General features: G+C 45.2%; 1 protein-coding gene across 2 annotated transcripts in view; it reads right to left on the reverse strand.

The window, feature by feature from the left end:
• The window catches only part of AFF3 (AF4/FMR2 family member 3), a 561,794-nt gene that overhangs the window by 512,788 nt on the left and 30,762 nt on the right, over positions 1-18,244 (reverse strand). For both annotated transcript variants that reach the window (XM_027622823.2, XM_027622824.2), the window contains exons 3-4: positions 16,370-16,758; positions 10,147-10,263 (exon numbers count right to left, since the gene is read on the reverse strand). In XM_027622823.2, the coding sequence (XP_027478624.1) occupies positions 10,147-10,199 (53 nt within the window). In that variant the 5' untranslated portion in view covers positions 10,200-10,263; positions 16,370-16,758. The remainder of the gene's footprint in view (positions 1-10,146; positions 10,264-16,369; positions 16,759-18,244) is intronic.

An 18,244-nucleotide genomic window follows, 5' to 3' on the forward strand; every position in this document is an offset into this window, starting at 1 on the left:
AAACTATTAAACCATTTGATTTTACATCAAAAAGAGGAGGCTATTACATATAGATGTCAGTTGGAATACTATGGTTTTTCCCATTACTACTGATGCTACTACCTATTTCCTCAGGACAACAGACAACTCATATATTTTGCTCAAAGGGTCCCACCCTCCCATTGGGTAAGTCCTCATTTCCACCACCACTGCAGACCATGAGAAGAGCTGGCAGGACATTCCAGAAAATGGAAGGACCAAAACACTCCAGATCCCAAGCCTCTATTTCAGTGAGCTGCAGAGTCCATGGCCCGTGAAGACACATGCCTCTTAGCCTGAGGTAACATCCTCAAACTCCAACAGCATTTTCTTGCTCAGCAATTCTGAAAAAATGACACCAGTGGGCTCTCTGCCATGGAATATGGTTGGTATAAAATGGCAAGCAAGGAAGGGCCATGCTGATGGCCTGTCTTCTCAGTCAAGGCCAAAAGCCTGAATAACGTAACCAAAGTTCAGAATTTAGCTGAACATCATCAATTGCTTTTTTGTTCTTAAGGAACTGTTGGGTGTTTCTTCTTAGGACCCAACAGAGCAAACCCCTGACTCTGAGAGTCCTTTTTTTTTTTCCCTCAGAGTTGTCTAAATCACCTGACTATTCTGCTATTTGTACCATATATTAATAGCCAATAAATAGTGTTTTCTCTTCTGTAAAAGAAAATATATTAATTTGGTAATATTAGTACAAACCAAAGCAATACCAAACACTTGCCTTCCTTATTATGGGCCTAACCTATCTTCACTCTTGAGGGAAATAGTTTCCCTCCCCTCCTCCCAATCTGCAAGAAAAGTTAAATTAGTGGAATAATTATAAGAAATTATTAAACACAATTAGACAGCATAATGGATTACGCTATATACGGCAGCACCATTACCACTAGAAGTAGAAATAAGGAGTCTTGCCACAAACAATGGGCTAAAAGCCATCTCAAGCACTTCCTCTGTAGGTTCCCATGCATCCCAAGACTGCAAGATTTGAACTGATCACTATTATTCCTGAAAAGCCAGCTTTCTTTTCCAAATCTGAAATAGTCACAATTGTTTAAACCCAGTGTGGCTTGCTCTTATCAGCAACAGTCTCCCATGCCATTTCAGAGAATGGAAATGTGCATGTGCGCGCGCGCGCGCGCACACACACACACACACACACACACACACACACACACACACACCCCTTCATTAAGAAGATAAAGTAAATAAACTTCCTGCCAGTCTCACAGCACATTCAAAGTCAACTGTGCTGTATTTACTCACATAATTATTCTGATCTGCACTTATTTTTCTAATGAAATAGGACTGGCAATTAAACCCGGAAACTGCAGCTCTGTCTGACCACCTGATGGACTCAGGGCACTCTGCGGTCAGGGCTGAGGGAGCGGGTAGCTGGCAGCCCTGGGAGAGAAGGCTCCCACCCGAGGTGCCTGAGACTTGCCCTTGGTTCCCCTTGGAGCTTGAGTTTTGATTCCTCCCAGGACTTGAGGCAAGATGCAATTTGCAGCTATGGCCACAGGGTAGTGCAGTCATTCTGCAAACAGCTGCCCCCCTCCCCCACCACTGCCACCTCCCTTCCCCTCAGCACCCTACCTCCCCAGTTCCCTCCCAAAGAGAGAGTGGCTGGGAGAGAATGCAGACATTTGGTCTGAGTCCTGGGCACCTACAGGAAGGATTGTGCGATTCCCCAACAAATCCAGGAGTGCCTGGAAGACCTGGTATCCAGTTACTCTGAGCATTCGCTCCTGACGCAAAAGGACCTGGCCTTCGAAGGACTGACAAGAACTGTAAAGCTGTAAAAAGTGATTAGCCTATTTATTACAAACTTTGTTTACTTGGGCTTTTATGTTTATTTACCACTGTATCCCCCCCTAGGATACAATGAACCACCCCCTCACTCATCAAAATTGTATTAGAAAGACCCACAAAAATAAAACAAATGCCGCATCTAAATGTAACTTCAGAGAATTATGGAATTGTAATGTTATTACACAACTACCCCCACCCAAATAAAGAGAAGAAAATGCAGAATTTCAAAAGAGCTTCTTTTTAAAGAAATTTTTTTTCTCATTACTCAGTTTGGTCTGTGGACCAGCAGTTTACCAGGGAGCTGGTTAGAAATGCAGAATCGTAGGCTCACCATGGACCTATTAAACCATAATGTATATTTTATCAAGATCCCTAAGTTATCTGAAGGCACATTAATGTCTGAGAAGCACTGGCCTGGGTGATAGTTAAGTACACTGACCTATGTTCTCAAAATAGTTTTCTAAACCCTGGGTCTTTTCTTTCTCAAGATACATTGTATAGAAAGAACAAATATATCCTGAAATTGGAAAATAAAAACAGATTATTTCCCAGAACCAGTGATGATCTGCTAAAGGCTTTTTCTATCTAAACTGCCAGGTAACTAATTAACATTTCAATGAATATTGACAGAAAATTTGTTCTGTCACTTCACAACTCAGGTAAACAGTAGAGATACGACAACAAAAATTTAACCAAGACCACCAGACTCATATTACAGCACTCCAGAGGATTTCTGAAAACTAATTTCCTGTCCATAAAAAAGGAAAATTAAAATTATCTTCAGCATCAAGGTAACACATAACTCTAAGCTGAGTTGTTATGTTAGTAGTCTTCAAATTACAGTTCTTTTTGTTTACCTCAGCTAACAATGAGCCCCCTGGGAAGAAATTATGTGAAGAAGTTTAAGTACCCTCTATGCCGTCCTCCACATGTGAGTGGAAAAATTACAAAGGGAAAAAATACACAAGAGAAAATTAATGACTTCTGCACTCTTTGATTCCTGCTCTCCTACAATGGGAATGAGCACAGATTTTGAAGGTGGAAGAACTCAGATAACTTACTGCTGCTGGTCCCCTGACCCAGGAATCATTTTCTACAGAGTAGCTGGCAGGGCATATACTGCCTCCTACAGACAGGGAATTAATTGTTACCGTCTGAGACACCCGGGTCACATCCCCTTTAGATACTCTCACACCCCTGATCTTACCGGTGCTCTGGAACAACCCAGACCAGCTCTCGAGGCCCCCTTCCCTTTGAAACTCCTTCAACCCCTCCAGGGCCCCTATCATGTCCCCAGGGGTTAGTTTCCGTAGACTAAACCCATTTCGTTTCTTGGATGGTGTGGTGTCCTCTTACCCTGGTAATAAGTGTGTATTTTGTTTCTATTGAAACTAAATTATGATTAGCCTGACATAATTTAATGAGACCCACAGTGCCAAATGAAGTCATTTGATGTAATGGGTGGTAATTCAATACATTCTCAGTGAAACATCAAAGATTATGTAATGGTTAATATATCTACATATGTTAGTAGTACAACCACCAGTGAGGGTGTATTTGTCTGCTAGACTATGATATACAGCTAAGAAAAACTACCAACCTCCACTCCAAACGTCCCTGGATCCCACTGCCAGGGACAGAACTCTGTACCAGATGGATGACCTGACCCAACGTGGCCTTTCTGTATCCTTCCTTGTTTATGATAAAGAGACTTTTTAAGGAAGCGAAGGGTATTAAAAGAACTACATTTGGCATTCACAAAGCAATTGACACTTTTATTACTTAACATCACAACCTTATGAGGTAGGCCAGTATAAGTGCTGTCATTTTATAAGTGATTAAACCAAGACTGAGAATAGGAAATGAGAAAAATCGTGAGCTGCCCAGGGCCAAACAGAAAGCAAGGTTGGAGCCAGCTGAATTCAGAAACCTCAATTAAATTCCCAGACAAAAGAAAACGGGCAATATTTAAAATAAGTTTTATGGATTTCACTTTGAAATAAAACAAGGAAACATTATGTTACCATTAAATGATATTAAAATAGTCTTTTATGGCCTTGATTTTACTACCACGGCTTTATTTTCAAAATAAAGAAAATTTAAACAGGCAAACTTATTCCAGGTTTAAATTCCATTTATATACAAAAAATCTTGCATTCCTTTTGAGATTCTTTTTTGTCCTAATTTGACTGCTATGCTAACCAATATTATGCCAAAGGGCCTCATACAAGTTGCTACATCTAAAGTGTCATTGATTAGAACCATTCTGGTTCATAGGGACATTCTCCCAAAATAGATACCGAGTATTTTATAACCCTCCTACATTTTCACAAAAGAGAATCTGGAACACAGGAAAGAATCACTTCCCCACACACAATACTCATCTTCATCATCATCAGAAAGCATGTGGTTAAAATTCATCTGCACATCCAGTGTGCATCCTCTCTGGTAACAGTGTGGCCCCCAGCCAAGCCTGAATCCTCAACTTCAATACCATACATTAGGCAGTCTTCCCACCTGGTTTTCTCCAAAACACACCTACCCACAGTCAGGCTGATGCTCCTTACACTTGGGAGCAGCACTCAGCTCCCTGGCCCCAGCACTCCACAGCTTCCCATGGACACCTCCTTGCCTCCTGCACCCAGGCAACCAGCCCCCTTCCAGGCTGCAGCCCACAGCCCCCTGCAAGCTCCTAGCCCTGAGAGCAACTTGTAGAAATGTTTTCATCCCCGCATGTGCTGAGGCCTTTCCAGAGCTCTGGGTACGTTCTGGGGCATTCAAAGAGAACCGCTGCTGCCAGACATACAGCCACCTTGGGCCGCTAAGAATGTGCACAATCAACCCGCCTGCTCTCCACCAGTCACCCTGCAGAGAACATGTGGAGGGTCCCTGCGTGCACCTCTCCTCCTGCCCTCTGTGTTCTACTGAACTGCTCTGACCCCAAGAGCCCACAACAGGGATAGTGGTAGGCCTTGAACTGTTTGCTTTGCTGGGGCTGTAGGAAAAGGGTCAAGGTACCTGAGGGTCAAGGTCAGGAATCTGGAGCAGTTTTCTGACCCTGTGCAGGGCCCAGGAAGCCTAACTAGGAGGCATGAGTGAAGCCATGGCCTGGGCATGTTCACTGGCAGTTGATTTGAAGAGGACCAAATGTGTCAGTAGGTATTACTGGGAAGCACCACAGTGTGGCTTCTGCTTCACTCCCCCTCCCCCATAGGAACATGGGGGTGCAAGGAGTTTTCAACCCATGGGAAGATGGAAAATAGAATGGAAACAGAATAGAAAATATCCAAGTGCCTCGCACATAGTAAGGGTAAGTGTTACTTTGTGACAGTTGTTGCAGTTACCCACAAAGTGTCTAAATGTTAAATGATTTATTACTGTTAGTCATGGTCTAAACATTTGAAAGCCACTGTCCCATAGTATCTATCCTGTAATAATGCTTAACACTCTGTGAATTGTTGCTGAATGAACAAATTGATAAGTATGAAACAATCCATTTATCACAACTTCAAAGGTTCCAATTTGAAAAAATATAAAGTATAACGCCTATCTGAACAAAAGTAAATGGATTCTGGCTTATGCGAAGCTATGGGGGGGTGCGGTGAGAGAAATCTGAGTATTTCTATTGTATTTCGATAGACTTTCTCCCCAATAACTAAAATGTTTTATATATAAGGAAGATTAAAGACAATTTTGTCTAAGTTCATTTGGAAAACTTTTCCCATTCACTGAAACTACCTACTGATTACAAAAGTTCTGCATCTTTAAAATGCCTAGTATAGGTAATTCTACCATGATTCATAAAAGATCTTTCAGAGACACCATGAAAGCCTTTGTTCAAGTTCTTTCTTTGCTCAAGATGCCTCTATGTCCTCTCAATACCCCGACCCCCACCATCTATAAAAATCCCATTCATCTTCCAAGGCTTAGTTCAAAGGCCACCTTTTCCATGGAAGCGTTGTTTGTTTGTTTGTTTGTTTTTTACTCAATTTTTCCTCTTCCCCTCCGCTACCACCCACCCCAGTCCCAAATATGGTCTTCTCTCTTCTGAATCCCCAGTGTTGAAAACTTCCTTTTTTATTTGTATACTCATCTCATTCCCCACTAGATAATCACATGCACAACCCACAGTTCACTCATCTTTGTACTCCTTATAGCAATCAGCACCAGGTCTTACACTTAAGAAATATCAATTAATATTTAAGTGAACAAATGAAAGTAATGGTTAGCCTGTTAAAAGGGATGGTCACTATTTTAAAGGCCCTGAGGAATGGTTTCTATGTCCAGCAGCTGATCAAAAGCTGGTGGAGAAAAGGAAGGAGCAGATGGCAAGAGAGTGGGAGGTTGACGAGAGGTGCTGTTCCTCAGGATATCTGCCCCTGCAAACTTACTGAATCTCCACCTTTTCTGGGATCCAACTCTACCCAATGAAGCTCTGGAGCCAGGTGCAGGATAAGCGCCCTCACCTTGTTCCAAGAGTTCTACTCTTGCTTTAAACCAGAAACGGGAAGTGAAATTAGAAGTAGAAATTAGGGCTACTCTTTTCAACTTTAAGTGAGGCTGAAAGGAAAAGCTGAAACAACTATCTGGACCATTTAGACTCAGAAGGCCTCCTTTGAAAAATAAGTATGGGTGTTTGGGCAGAGTGGGGGTGGGGCGGGTACAAGGAAGTGGGGGAGATGGTTCTTGAATTACTTGATTTTTTCAACAATACCAAGCTTTTCTCTTCATACTGTCTATACAGTCATTTGGGGACACTTTCTGTGACCATTAGACTAAGCTAGCTCTAGTTCAAAGCCACAGTCACAACTAATAAACCGCAATTTGTTTTTTTGGAAAACAGTGCCTACCAACTGGAAAGAACTATTAGGGCTTAAAATACCATTCTCCTTTGCCATTAACCTGTACCTTTCCCCACCCTCTCCAAAGAAACATTTTTTCCTAAGATGAATTAAAACAATAAGTTTTTAGTGGTGTTTATTTTAAATTTATAGATATTTATAGTTAACTCATGTAGGGCAGGCCTGGTTTGCTAAATCATGGTTTTTTTTCAGATTTTTAATTTTAGATCAGTATCTTTTAGGGTTCTGACCTCTTTCTTTGGTATTTTAACAGAACCTTAACTTACAGTCCATCAAGGTTTTGTTTTGTAATTAACTTCAGAGATGCCCTCATAAACTGGGAGACATCTGCAGCACTGTCAAAAATGCACTGGATTCAGAGTCAGAAAACTGAGTTTTGAGAAGTTAATGGTTGGTTCGAATATGGCTCCTCCATTTCTAGATGTGTGACCTTGGGCAGGTTACCTGATCTTCCCCACTCTCAATTTCCCAGTCTGTAAAATGGGAATAGTAACAGATAATGTTTCCTAAGGCTGTTGTGCAGGCTAAATGAGCTAAAACATATAATGCACTTAGAACTGTGCCTGGTAGGGCACCTGGGTGGCCTAGTTGGTTAAGCGACTGCCTTCGGCTCAGGTCATGATCCTGGAGTCCCAGGATTGAGTCTCACATCAGGCTCCCTGCTCAGCGGGGGGTCTGCTTCTCCCTCTGACCCTCTTCCCTCTCATGCTCTCTATCTCTCATTCTCTCTCTCTCAAATAAATAAATAAAATTAAAAAAAAAACAAAAACAAAACAAAGAAATGTGCCTGGTAAATGGTAAGCGTTCAGTCAATGTTAGTTTAAAAATTTTGCTCTCGGGGTGCCTGGGTGGCTCAGCTGGTTGAGTGTCTGCCTTTGGCTCAGGTCATAATCTCAGGGTCCTGGGATCAAGCCCCACATAGGGCTCCCTGCCCACTGGGGAGTCTGCTTTTCCCTCTCCCTTTGTCCCTCCCGCCCCCCGCCGTGCATGTGTGCTCTAATAAATAAATAAAATCTTTAAAAAAAATTCTACTTTCATTTGTTTTATAGGTCTCATAGAGACCTTTTACCATTCAAAGCCTCCATTTCCTTATCTATAAAATGAGACTCCTACTACTTACCACCTCCAGGATTGTTATGAGATTCAAATAAGAAAAAAATGGATAAGAAAACATTTGACACACAGAAAGTACTCAAATGCTAGTTATTTTGGATCACTTATAAACTTAAAAATAAACCATAACACTGAATTAGAAAATATGCAAAACTTCATCCATAAACTGAGAAAACGTCTATGTTAGAAATGCACACTCAAGAAATATGGTTTATCTTTAACTTATCAGAAATATATAAGCTTTTGTAAAATGTAAATTTTACATCTGCAAACTAGAAACACTCTCTCAGTCAAGCCAAACTGTCCCACTATACTGTAAGCAAGAAGGCCTGCACATTTTCATAAGCCAAAGATAAACTGACGCACTGATTAAATGCTGATTGCATGTACAGCAACTTTTTAAAACTGCTTATTTTTTTTCATTTTTAAAAAAGAACAAATGTACTGTCGGTAATGTAAATTTTAAGTCAATGCAATAGACATTTATTGTATAACTGTGCTCCAGGTAATCCGGAGGATTTTGGCAACTAAGCATGCAAAGAGAAATAAAGCTTAGATCCTATGCTGGGAAAGCCCACAGATTAGAGCTGATAATTTCAAAATATTACTTGTAAAAGTCATGAGGGGGCTTCAATTTGAATCAGCAAACTGACAAGCACCATAAAAACATGCCAAAGCAGTAAGTTCTTCCCTTTGACTGAAAAACTGTCTTTTAAAAGCAAAAGTCATTTTTAAAGCACAGTTTCTATCGAGAAAACTATTAAATTTGGGCCAGAAACCAACATTTCTAAACGTAAACCTGTAAAATAACAGGTATCTGTAAATGAAAGACTGAAATAACCCCAGGAGCAACAAGACAGTAATTAGCAACTTTTATAGAGTAATAACATCTTTCATATTCTTTCTACACTGGCTCTTTGAAGTTTCCAGCATAATATATAAAAGTTTTATTACATCAGGGCCCATCTTTGTGTATTTTATAAGCACCAGCATTATGCAGAGCAAGGCGCAGTTATTCATCATCGGATTTTTTTTAAGAAACTGCTCAATAATGCACTAGCTTTGTGTCCAGTTTAGTTTGTTACACCTGGCTTTAGAAAGATAAAAGTCACTAGAAGCCTCAGTCACTGGAAATAATCCACATATCATCTATATAACCTATAAATCTTAAAGCAGTTTAGCTTTAAAATTGTACATTGCATATTCATGTGCACACCACTTGCAGTTTTAGACACATGTGAACTCTTTACTGAATTAAAGCAAAAAAAAAAAAAAATTACCAGAGGCAGAACAGAGTGCAGTTAATATGCTTGTTCCAGCAGATGTTCATTCCCGTAAATATTAAACGTAACACAAGTTCCTCCAGGAATATGTGGGCAGTAATTTAACCACCTGAATAGGGCTGGTTGGAAACATTTAGGAGATGGGGGGGTTGGGGGGGGTAGAATAAGGGGGATGCTGAAGCAGCCAATGGGATTTTTGAGAAACCCGCAGCGAGAATTAAACTGCTTCTAGCGGCGATTTACCTACAGCAGCTCCTCAACGTGAGAACGCGGAGCAACAGATCCCGGAGTGCTCCCCGGGCCACCCGCTCCCCAGGCTACGAGCTGTGAGCGTGGAATAAAGGGACACGCGGGGCGCCGGGGTGGGGAGGAGGAGGCGGAGTACAACTGTGGCGAGGTGTGAAGAAAGGGCCCGAAGGAATTGTGAACCTCGAGGAAAGGAGTCTCCCTGGGCCAAGGCCTCTGGAATTCCCGCACGGAGAAACACTCGCCCCCTGTCCCCGGTGTTCACTTTCCATCTCGGGTGGGAGCGGGTAGGAGACAGAAAAGATGTAGCCGCCCAGACCCGGCGCCTCCAGGCAGGAGGCTGGAGCATCCTCTAAGGGCACTTCGCAGCAGCACCAACTCCAGGGGGTCGCTGGTGTGAACCAGAGGCTCTTAGGGAAGAGGGAGGGCGCAAATGAAGCGAAGGGAGGTGAGAGGGTTCTAGGGGCCGAGGGGTGGATCCCCAGGCACTAGTGACACGTTCTAGAAATCGGGTCTTTTTCTCTCCATGGCTGAGCTCTGCCCCCCGGCTCCCCAGATCACCAGCCCCTGGGCTGGGGCGGGCAGCCCCGGGCGAGAGGACAGGAAAGGGGGGCAAGAAGACGGGAAGGCGGCCGTCCATCCACCCGGGGGAGGCAGGAAGGAGCCGGGGGAGCGGGCGCCCCCGACCCACCCCACCCCCACGGCCGCCGGCCGCTTCGAGCCCCCCGCCCAGGTAAGGGCGCGCGGGCCGCCGCGGCCGCCCCTCACCACTCCCGCGTGCCCAGGCGGCCGGCACAGGGACTCACCACAGCGACTCGAGGTCCCATTCCTGGAGCAAGGCTAAGTCGAAGCTGTCCATGGTGGGAGGTGTCAGCGCCGCCGCCGTTGCCGCCGCTGCCGCCGAGGCTCGGGCCGCCCGCGCGCTGCAACGAAAGGCGCCGCTCAAGGTGCATCCCAGCCGCGCCTGAGCGGCCACCGCCCGCCCGCTGCCCGCCCCCGGGTCGGGCTTCCCTGCGCCCCCCGCCCCCGACTCTCGGCCCGCCGGGCGGGCGGCAGCAGCCGGCGCACTCACCCGCTCCTCGGCTCCCGCGCAGGCACACTCAGGACAGAGCGGCGAGCTCGCCGCGCCGCCGCCGCCGCCGCCGCCGCCACCGCCTCGCCCCCTCCCTCCCCGCGCCCGCCCCTCCTCCCCTCCCTCCAGGCGGCCCGGCCCGCTGCAGCCGCCGCCGCCGCTGCCGCCGCCGCCGCCGCGGTGCTCTGCGCCCGCCCGCCCGCCTCTTTCTCCTCGGGGAGGCGCGTGTGCGCGGGCGAGGCCGAGGCGCGCGCGCGCCGTGAGCCCCGCGCCGCGCCCGCCCCGCGCGCCCCTGCGCTCCCCGCGCCGCTCCCCGGGGTCCCACGGCGCTCGCAGGCCGCGCCGCCCCCTCGCCCCGCGACCCCGCCACCCCCCTGACCAGCCGCCGCCCGGGGCCGCCCGGGGCGCTCCCGGGAGCCGGAGCGAAGGGAAAGGCGCTGGTGCCGAGCGCAGTGGGATGCTGAGCCAGCCGGGCCCGGCCTGCCGCATCTTCTGCCTCTCGCCCTCGCCCGGCCCCACCCGGCCCTGCCGGGGCAGCACGCACTTCTCTTGGGGCCCAGAATTCCTCCCGACCCTGCCAGGCGCCCCCGGGGGCGGTGTGCTTTGCAGCCCTGGAGGGGGTGCTGGGAAATTCCCTGACCGCCCCAGGCACCGGGAGAGTTAACTGAGCTGCCTGCAGCCGCGCTGTAAACAAATCGTTTAAAATATCTGGAGTCAGTAAGTTAAGTGAAAGGGAGGAAACCTCTTCTGACAGGACCTGCAGTTTGGCCTGCAGTGGGGGTCTCACCATCCTCCGGCTGGCCGTCCCTGGAAACTAACCTCCTTTCTTTATATTTCGAATAGGGAGGGGGGGGGACAGGCCTCTGGGTGTAGATTGCTAACTTGTCACCCCATCTCCTATCTGGAGAGTGGCATGCTGTCAGCTGGAGGATGATAGAGTATCATCGTGCCTCCTAAAAATCAGGTCCTTTTTATGATTATTTCCTTGATTGTAAAGAAATCCCCACCCCCCTCCTTACTTTTACAGACATGCTGAGAAGTCCATGCCTAGATCAGGGCCATGGCTCTGTTTCTCCACTGCTGGCCAAAATCAGAACCCTGCCTCAGTTCCCTCTCTTATCCTCTTGGCCACAGCTCTGAAAGCCTCACTCAGGATTCCAGAGAATTCCTGGAGAGATTGGTACAGAGCAATGTGGTTATATCCCATCACTTGCACCAAACCCCCAATCCCTGCAGTACGGGAGGCCTTTCCCAAACGCTCCCTTTTGTTCATTCTCAACAAGAAGGACCACTGACTGGAGCCACCAGAAATCTAGCCCTTGTGCAGAAGTCACAGGATCTCTCCATCAAGCCTCCTCACCTCCCTGACCTCTGAATGAGGATTAACAAAGTCTGGAGAACACGTAGAAGAAAAGACCAATGAGAATTCTTACCTATCTGGGTTCTTATTACAAAATGCTCAGCACCCCCGTACTTCCCCCAGCTCTGAAGTAGTCCTTCCTTTATTAGCATCCATAACTAGTGTGCAAAATGTAAAACACTAAGAGAGCGTATCCACATAGTTTGAGAAAATGGATTTGTTTTTTTACAACCTGACAACTCCCAGCCCCTACAAACCTCCCTCATTAGTTGAAGGTAGTAACAAGGCTCCGAAAGAACAAAGAGAATGTGAATAGAGGAGAAAGTACAGGTGTGAAGGGCTGTATTCCCAAATCCCAGTCTACCGTGCATTTGGGAGAGAAGAAAAAAAAAAATGTCTTCCTAATATCTCCTCAGCATAAACCTTGTTGGAATTGTTTGCTCTGGCAAAAGTGAGATGCTGGAGACATCCAGACAGCATTCCCAGGAACAAAGGATGGGGGTGCAGGGTGGAGGAGAGTGAGAAGAACAGCCCCTCTCTGGAAGAACTGCAAGTTCCCCTGCCTGAACAAGAAATGCATCCTGTCCCTGGGCTCATGGCTGCAGTTTGGAAGCTTCTCCAGAAAGGAGACCTCCCACCCCTCACAGAGATCTGGCTTTCCTTCCCTTCCCACCACATCTGTTTATACAAAGGAGGGCTGCTGGAGAACAAACAGAACCATGTTTACTGGGAGTCCCATCCTAAGCTTGAAGCTTAAGATACAGACTTGCCCTCACCACGGAGGCTGAAGATAAATAGATGGCCCCGGAAAAGGAAAGAGAGAAAGCACTGGGCGGTATAGAGCTGGTGGAGTGGTTTACTCATAAAAGGCCTCTCCCCAAAAGCCACATAGTAATGGGTAGATTTGTATTTGAATTTCAACACAGTGCCTTGTGTTAATACATGAATGTACTTGAGCCTAAAGCAACTTCAGTGTGGGTATTTAAATATTTTTCTTCAGGAATAGCCCTTATTTTCTGTTTGGGGCCTCCTAACACAGGGGAAGTTGGGTTAATACTTTTATTTCCAGTGTATGTTTTTCTGTATAGTGTCCACTTGGAGAATATGGTCTTTTGAAGAAACCCAAACCATACTGATGGATATCATGTTTACTAAGTTGTCATGGAAATAAATCTAAATTAATAGTATTTACAAGTAAAATGTAGAACAGTTAATGAGAGCCTTTATAAGGTGATCTTTTTATTATTTTATTTATCTGGTATATTAAGATGTTGCCATTATCCTACAGCCCCTAGATACACGTACCAAAACAAGAGCTTAATCCAGTTGTCAAAATTTTAAATCGTTAATAAAAAACAAAAAAAGGTTTGGACTTCCTGGGATTAGAATGCCAAAACTAAAAGGGAGATGTGTGGGTTTTTTTGTTTTTGTTTTTGTTTTGTTTTGTTTTGTTTGTAAAGGAGGAAGGGGCTACCTAAATTAAAAATAAAAATAAAAACTGGTGTTTCCTCTGAAGCAGATGAAGCGTCTGTGCATACTAAAGACCTGGCGACTTGAGGGACTCTTCTCCTGGGATAGATGCAGATAACGCTCCAGAGAGCTGAATGAAACCCTCCAGCTCTGGAGTCTGGAGAGCCACTGTGGGGAGTTAGCTAAAGGAGGAGCTCTGGGTCAGGGGTATTTTTTTGAGTTAAATGTATGAACGAAAGGGATTGAGAAATGAATCCTACTCAGTCTGGGGCAGGCCTACAAGTGCACTCAGCAAGGGCCCCACTCACGTTCCACCAACCTGGAATTAAAAGTCTCCAAAACAGACCCAGAAGCAAATCTGTGGCATCCAACTAAGATCTCCTTCTGGATACAAACTGAAAGAAGAGAAACCTTGCATAGCCTTTATTAATTCATACCTTATTGTGAAGATGTGGATGCAACTCAGGTCACGATTGTGACCGGATGGGAATTTTCCTTTTATAATCCCACCGCACTCCTAGAAAAATACGCCTGGCTAAAAGCCAGCTGTGCAAGCGGTCTTGCTGGAAGGTCAGGGGAGCCCCCACCCCATGTCCTGCAGCACTGTTTGTCACTGCACCTTCTCTCCTGTTCCAGCAAGGCTGCAGTCACATCACAGTTTGCTTCTCCTTCCAGAGGCTTCTTGAGTGTTTTTAACTGTATCTAGGGAATGCAGGATAAGCCCTCTAGGCTTTCTGCTTGCAAATTACATGCTAATATGTCGAGCCCCAGGACAGCTTGGGTTTTAATCCACCTAGGAGTTCTAGTGTCTTCAGGCCTTTGCCTCTGCACTGGTATCTCAGAGTGGTTCTAGCTTGGGATCTGAGGTGACTCTTTTTCTATTTTTTTCATCATTCACCAGGTCCCGAGCAGATGGTGTGGCTGTGCTGGCTGTCATCACTCCTCCTATGTTTCCATGGAAACATGGGGCATAGGGACCATCTCTGCCTTGGGCTCTCTGACAGTATCCTCTGGTAGAGAACTTGAGCACTCTGGCCCCCTCCCCCTTGCCTGCCCACATCCTGGAGAGTTTGAGGAGGACTTGTGGCCCTGGTAGCCAGGGTCATTTCAGAGATCATCTAAGGACATGCTCCCCACAAGTGGTTGTGAACTGGCTGCAAAACGGAGGGAGAGGGGAAGGAGTGCTGATAGCCTAGTTGTGCAGCAGTTGTGTTGCAATGGTGGCATATTTGGATTATCTATCCCCTCAGCCAGATTCTTTCATGCCTGATTATTGCCCAGATGTCACAAGAGATGCTCCTAAGGTTGCATCTGCTCATCAGGCAAGAGATACTTAATGAGTGTAAGCATGCTACTGGTGTTTTACACTTTACTGACATTCTACCTCCTCCAAGTGCATTCCTTTTTTTTCCTTTGTACAAAACCAGGTTTTCCCTAAGGAATGTACGTACCTTCCTCAAACTTTCCAACATCCTCCTGCCTACATAATTCACTTATATAGCCACTGAGACATTAATTAGATTCAGAAGCCCATGGAAACAGCAGAGTTGGGCAGGGTCAGAGGCCAGGCAGGGCAGAGAAAAGAGCGGGGAAAATGACCCCTTGGGAGAGGGGTAAGGAAGCAGAGGGAAATTTTTCATGCCATTCAAGTACCAAACAAGACAAAGATAATTTCAAAATGTGGTCAACTACCATAACATTGTTTAGAGAATTAAAGTATTGTCCAATTAAAGAGTGCTTTAAAAAAAAAAGTTGATTTGGTAGAAGAATTCCATGCATGTGTCTTTGGTGTTAGCTGCTCCTTATATAGCTGGTACAAAAGACTAGTGTGTGAAGCTCACTACATTTTAAAAAAGAAAAGAAACAAAGCAGGCATATCTACCGAAAACGAAAATACTGGCAAGAAAAGGCATAGGCTAGTCATAAAAGTAGATCAGAGAAGTATTCCTTATCACAGATCATGTATTTCGTGCCATGGTGACCTACTTGGGGGATAATCCCATTATTTGTGATTCGAGAATCCCTTGGTGCTGCTAACAAGAACCAACCGTCCTGACTTAAAACTTAATATCCCCACTGGCTCTTTGTCATGCTTCTTCAAGATGTGCACTGGCCATCCGTGCAAGAGTCAAAGACTATTAATCTGTTGAGCACAGGAGACAACTAATCGTAATGATAGCAAACATTTCTATATTATAATATTTCCATATTATCACCGGGTACTGTTCTAAGTGGCAACTCCATTTACTCCTCCTAAAACCACACGGGGTGTAACCGTTGTTTTTGTTTTATAGATGGGTAAACTTAAGGAACAGATAAGCATCACAAACCAAAGCATGGCAGATCGGGGATTAGATTTAGCAGCCACAATACCACACCACCTCCTGTAACTTTTGCCTTAATTGTCCATAGCACTGGAGTGTTCCTATGCCTGCAGGTGCTTAAATAATGAATGTAATACACACCCACTCAGAAGGTGAAAGAGAGCCCTCTACCTCTCTCCATGCAATCTTCCTTCCCCTAGTTTTTGACCTGAGTTCTGCCATGCCACAGCTGGAGAAAGACACACACTCTCCCAAGTCTCAGTGTCTTCCTTTGCAACACGAGAGGGCTGAGTTGGCCATTCTTTGTCTTTGTTGGTTTTTGTCTCTGACAGTTCTAAAATGTTAGAATTCTGTTTTCAGTTGCTCCTCCTGAGCACTGCCAGACAGGAATCCCTGGAGTACGTCAGGAGAGCCATAAATCTTTTTTTGTTTAAAGGTAGGACCTCCTCCTTGGCTTAAACAAATATCAAGGTGTTGGTCTGTTCCAAACAAGAGTGCTTGCTATTCTGTTAAGTGTTCACAGACAGCAAGACCAGAGTGCCCAAGAGGAAGAGACATGGCTTAGGTCTGGGGGGAAATGTGAGAAAGAAGTCATAACATGACTAAAGGTGTCAGACTCTTTTCTCTATAGCACCAGAAAGTATTCAAGCCTGGAGCTGATGGTCCCCATGAAGCCCCTGAAGGACACTGGAGTTGCAAATGGACCAACTATGGCTCAAAGCCTGAAGACAGAGAAGTTTCAAATTATGTGTTGATGGATTAAATACTGATGTGGGCAAAGGGCAGCAGTGTAAGATCCTCACATGGTCTTTCAGGTAGTGGTATCTCCTGTAGCTCAAAGTCTACAGTGAAGGTCCTCCATCCAGAAAAGAAGAAAAAAAGCAGAGTCTACCTCATCAGGAGACCGACAAGTTATGGCAGTCACTGCTGGTTGCCTACCCAATATGCATCCTCCTCTTATTTATGAACAAAACCTAAGTTTTGTTTGGGGAATTAGTAAGCCCAACTTGCTCTATTATAGCAAGAACTGAGCATATTGCACAGCTTGGGCCGATGAGACATAGTGCAAGTTCTGGAATTTCTTGGGAAGCTTTGCTTTCCTGAAATAGGCATCATCTCTTCCTCTAGGTCACTTCCTTCTTCTTGTCCAGAATGTTATTTGAAGGCCTGAGGTGGAGCATCCATCTTGGACCTTAAGGGCAAAGACCACAGAGTAGAGTTTACAGAACTGAGGTTAAAAGGAGGCTACATCCTTGATAGTTTTTTTCACACAACTATACCATCTTCAAACCACCTACCTGTCTCTGGACTTTTGGGGACAAAGTAAAACTCTATTTGGCTGAGCCACTGTAGTCATGTTTTGATTCTTATAGCTAACGGATAGAGAAGTCACGGTCCCTCCCGTGTGCCTGACACACTGCAACATACAGTCAGGTCTTCCAGCAGTCCCAGCCTACATGCTCCAGCAGAGGCAGCACTGCGAGAGGCCCAGCTGTGATTTGGAGAAGGCTACGTTTGCTTTCCTAAGTATGCTCACGCCAGAATCATCAGGGTTCACTCCAGTTATGTGAAACTATGCTTGATTGTCTGAAGACTGATTAATTTGGCTTCAGCATTTTTTTAATATTCCATATTAATAATTATTTATTTTCATGTTATTTATTTACTTGGTTAAGTTACAGTTACATCTTCAGAGGGATATTAGAAAATCTCATTTCTGGAAAATAGTGCAGGAATAATAATAGTCAGCCTTTCTTGTGTCCTTGCCACATACATAAAAATATGCATGCTTCAGACTCAGTCATTGTTTCTACCAATAAACTAATTACCACTGTATGAAGCTGATTTACTTCAGAAGGAGTTTAGGAAAACAACTAATTAAATACAGTATTTTGAAATATAAACTACATTACAGGGTTAAAACCCTCTAATAAAATTGCAGAAGCTTGAAATTTGGAAGAAACCATAGAGGCTCTCTCTAGCTAACCTTCTACCCCATGCAGGAATGACTTCCAGATCAGCCCTGGTATGTTCAGCCTACACATGAGCATTTCTTTTTTCTTTTTTCTTTTTTCTTTTTAAGATTTTATTTATTTGACAGAGAGAGAGAGAGCACAAGTAGGCAGAGAGGCAGGCAGAGGGAGAGGGAGAAGCAGGCTCCCCGCTGAGCAGGGAGCCTGACACAGCGCTCGATCCCAGGACCCTGGGATCATGACCTGAGCCGAAGGCAGCCACTTAACCAACTGAGCCACCCAGGCGCCCCACATAGAGGCATTTCTAATGATAGGTAGCTCACTCTGGTGAAAGGCATCCTATTCCAGAACAACATTCTTCCTTATATTTATGAATCCCAAACTGATTTCCCTGTAACTGTATATAGCACATTACTAACTTGCAGTAAGTCCTCAGAGCTCAGTTTCACTGAATTCCTTCCCTGGGTGCTCCATATATTGGGACGTATGGCCTCAATTAATTTCATTGACACCTTTGGAAGAGGGAATTCCCTGTCCAATCGGGAATACTGTACAGAGAAGGAGAGCCAGTCTCTTAAAAGGAACACGTGGATAGGGAAATGAGAGAAACCTCACCTTCTTCCAACTGATAGCTGGTTCCTTGTCAGAAGGGAGTTTTAAAAAGAACTTGAGCTAGCCACAGAAGGAAAATGCACGCCACAAGAT

Source organism: Zalophus californianus, chromosome 8 (genome assembly GCF_009762305.2).
Source record: "Zalophus californianus isolate mZalCal1 chromosome 8, mZalCal1.pri.v2, whole genome shotgun sequence".
Classification (NCBI taxonomy): Eukaryota; Metazoa; Chordata; class Mammalia; order Carnivora; family Otariidae; genus Zalophus; species Zalophus californianus.